The sequence below is a fragment of the Ahaetulla prasina genome, chromosome 4 (genome assembly GCF_028640845.1).
Source record: "Ahaetulla prasina isolate Xishuangbanna chromosome 4, ASM2864084v1, whole genome shotgun sequence".
Classification (NCBI taxonomy): domain Eukaryota; kingdom Metazoa; phylum Chordata; class Lepidosauria; order Squamata; family Colubridae; genus Ahaetulla; species Ahaetulla prasina.
This window is the reverse complement of record NC_080542.1, coordinates 131,170,753-131,174,674: the sequence shown is the minus strand read 5'-3', so window position 1 is coordinate 131,174,674 and position 3,922 is coordinate 131,170,753. Positions and strand designations below refer to the sequence as shown.

Here is a 3,922-nt window from a genome sequence, read left to right as displayed (position 1 = left end):
TTTATAATATTGATCACAAGAATATAGAGATTAACAATAATGATTTTAAAAAAAAATCCTCCAGAGTTTTTTTTTGAGCAATAAAGATCTTAAACTTGCCCTTCAATGCTTTGCATTGAAATCTCTATTGTAATGTTTTATATGTGATATAGATATGAACACACACACACATACACAAATACATGTGCGTGTGAATCAAAAGAAAAAACACAATAAGCAAAAACAATTTAATCTATATGGAGGTCAAAGTATTATAATAAAAGTTTCAAACTTGAGTATTGAAGTCTGTATTGTAATGTTTTAACTATAGATATACTTTATAGACATGCACATACAAAGATGTGCATGTTAATATAAGGAAAAATATATCATAAGCATGCAATAATTATAAAAAGGGGGAAGGAAAGGAAAAAAGGAAAAGAACTGGTGGGTTTCTAACATTCCCCTTTATCCATATCTGCTAATGTACCAAATTGTTGATTTTAAGCCTCCTTAGATGGCAAACTGTGATTGTATTTGCCATGCAACATACATATATTGCTGCATATTCTCCAAGTTTAAGTTCCTAGTTAGATATGGCCAGAATTTTATTTGTTCCGGTGTTGAGCAAAACGTACTTTTGTTGCTGTAAGCAAATATCTCATTATGTTATAAAGTTTCTAATGTTTTGTCATGTAAATACCATAATTTTTCCCATTATTGTGTGGCAACTGTTTCTTTAAAACGTTGCATTTATTTTGTCAAAAAATTTTTGGGACTATTCTACCTTATTCTTTATCCTATCTAAATAAAAAAATTATATAAGTGCTCCAAGAGAGGGTGTTGGTTTCAAAAGTCAAGTTAGTTCCGTTATTTACCTCTCCACCTTCCTGAGCTTTTCGGGTGGGGGGGATCAATTGCCTATACTGGATGGGACAATCTTCTTTTAAAAAAAAAACTAGTCTGAAGGGAAAGGCTAGCTGGCTGGCTGGAGTAAGGTGAAATTTATACCTCTTTAAGGTGAATAGGTTGAAGAGCACTGTCTAAGAGAGGAAATGTTTATGGTCATCCAGCTCCTTTTTTTTCTATATAGTGAAACTTCGTAAATATGCAAGAGTTAAATACTGAAAAAAGTTATATGGTTTGTAATGCATGCATAGTTTTCTCTCAGCTCAATGCAGACTTAAGAGTAGATTTAAAATTCAAACTCCTTTGGACAATTCCTTTCCTTTCTATATCTTGTCATGGGGATACTTGTAGGATCCTCAGTGTCATCAAAGCTGAACATATCTCTGCTTCCTCCCCCCCTATGGCGAGTGCTGCATATCTTTGTCTGGCTAGTTGCACGCATCTTATCTCTTATCTCTTTTACAACCAAAATCAGATCAAGAACGCCAAGAAATATGGAGAAAGTACTGACAACCCACAGTAAGATCATCACGGCAGATTTTTCAGTGGTTCTAGGGACGAAGCAGGTTATATCGCTTGGACAAATTTCCTCAGTACAGTTAAAGAATTTCTCAACATAGAAACCAAACAAATGGTAGCTACTAATCGCAAAGCCAAATTCTATCATTACTCTCATGAGCAATTGAACGAAATATGCACGGGAAAAATCAGGGATTGCCAATTCATGGGCCCCGCAAGTGACCTTGCTTTTTGTTTGCGCACTGAAAGATGCTTCGGTAACTCTGAGGCCAAGAGATGTTTTGATCTGCTTGCAATAAGTGCAAGAGAGACCATAGACCTCCACAACTTGATTGACCACATTGTGCAAGATGCAGATGACAAACACTGCAAAAGGAAGCAGGACAGACAAAAACTCAAACAACCAGAAACGAACTTGAGAGACTGCTGTAAAAGCATCGAAGCACATGCTTGAACATCCTGGCTGGTTGGTGTTGCAGACAAAAGCGGCCAATTCATCTTGATAGAGAGGGTACGCCCCGAGCGCTATCAGCATCAGTTTCATCAGGATCATGTAGCTTACCCAAATCTTCCCTGAAAAGGAAGAAGAAGGGCGAGATAAGACAAATAAAATCCATCATTAAAACCCCTGCACATTGATTAGCCTGGTTGAGAATAATTTCTAATCAGTAGCCGTATTACGTTTGATAATATTAGATAAAACTTCTCATCAATTGCATTGCTGAGTGGGTCTATGACAATTTACCATGGCCAACTTACCACGGCCAGCTGATCACTTGCCATGGCCAACTTGATGTAGCCAACTCATCACTGCCAAATTCACTGCAAGACAAGGGTTACACTAATATCAAAGAAATGGTGGCATAGAAACATTAAAGAAAGAATGCAAAAGGAGGGACAAAATGAAATGTGAATTAAAATTAAAATAATTTTAAATTTATTTTGAATAATTAAATTGTGCTGTTAAATTGCCCTGCAGTGAGTTGCACAGTAACCTGTGACAGGTTAGCCATGGCAAGTTGTCCCATGGTCAGCTGGCTGCCGTGAATTGCCCATGGTGAGTTGTTCCATTCCGTTGCTGAGCTGAAGAACAGAATAAATAGTTAAAGTAATCAGGGCATACTCATAAAAGCATATTTCACATTGTATAACATCACAAAAGAGGTACAAGAAAATTCTAAGTTTATAGAATAGACGGGGTAGTAAACAGATAAATACCAGAAGAAAGTCATAATAGATTCCTTCTATATTTTTTTCCAACTTCAAAAAGTTTTGTTTTTTCATTCTCAATTATTTCAAGAGCAAATGCAGAGAATAATATAGAACTAATAATGTTTTTTTTTCAAGTTTTGCCATAAAATACAGTACGGGATCCACAGGCTAAAGTGATCGTGAATTTACCAGGGACAAATTGAAGCCAATTGATAGAATAGAGAAATAGGTGAAATAATATAAATCTAGATTGTTGAGTCTGCCAAAAGAGAAGAGAAAGAAGCAGACACCATACAAGGTCACAATACACAAATGTTTCAGTCATATTATGAGCACAGTCTCATTTTTTAAAGACAGCTGGACAATATTTGATATTGAGGCTAGCCCTGCTGTTCAAGGACAAGGACACAAAGGTGGGTGTCCCCTCCTTTTGCCTGATGCCTTATAATTTTTCTCTTCCATTGCTCTTGCTAAACACTAGTTCTGATCATATTTATTTGTAACTAGTTATGTTTAATTATTCCCTAACAGAATAATATTAGTGCCCTGAAATGCCTTCACCAAATTACTCTTGCTACTGTCTTTGCAGGCATTAAATAAAAGTTCTGCTCAAAAAGACAAACACACTTTGCAGCTTCACTTCCACACTATTCATTTATGAGCCTGTTTTGGGGGAAAAATGTGTGTAAATTCTGGTTTTTGTGCCTGAAGATTTCATTTCAGGTTGGTTGTCTGGAGGCCAACTCCCTCCCCACAATATTAAACGAAGTTTCCCAGAATGAAAATAATTAAAACCCAACTCTAAAATGCAAATTTATAAATACTTACCTATAATGGTCACATTAGAATTGATGACTATGAAGGAAAAGCTAAACGCACTCCAGTATTTCATATCTGTAGCCATGTAATCTATTTTTTTTTCTCTACAAGGAGAATGAATTGCAGCAATCTAAGTGAAAAGAGAGAGAAGAAACATGAGAAAGGAGGGGAAAAAATCTAAAGGTGGCTTTTAAGAGGAATAGTGAAAACAAAAGTGGCAGAGAATTGAAATTTCTTTAGGAAATATAATTCTTCCTTACAGAGAGCAGAATTTTTTAAAATCTGGAAATAAAAAAAAATTGCAATAATCTCAGGCCTGTTTTTAAAGAAACTTCTGCAAAAAAAGAAAAAGAAGAAAAAGAAAAAGAACCAAAAAATAGATGAAATTGAAGAAGGAAACAAAAGCTAAACATTTAGCAGATTACTTACTAGGAGAAATTTCTCTTCCTAAATGATGCGAGTCGAAACCTGTAGTCAGTCAGCC

The 3,922-nt window shown here is 35.4% G+C and overlaps 1 protein-coding gene across 1 annotated transcript; it reads right to left on the bottom strand.

The window, feature by feature from the left end:
- Positions 1-1,174: 1,174 nt before the first annotated feature.
- Positions 1,175-3,523, bottom strand: LOC131198273 (gap junction delta-4 protein-like). Its single transcript, XM_058182761.1, has 2 exons — positions 3,448-3,523; positions 1,175-1,980 (listed from the first exon to the last, which is right to left on the bottom strand). Exons 1-2 carry the CDS (start codon positions 3,521-3,523, stop codon positions 1,175-1,177), a joined length of 882 nt encoding a protein of 293 aa, XP_058038744.1.
- Between the last annotated feature and the right edge of the window lie 399 nt (positions 3,524-3,922).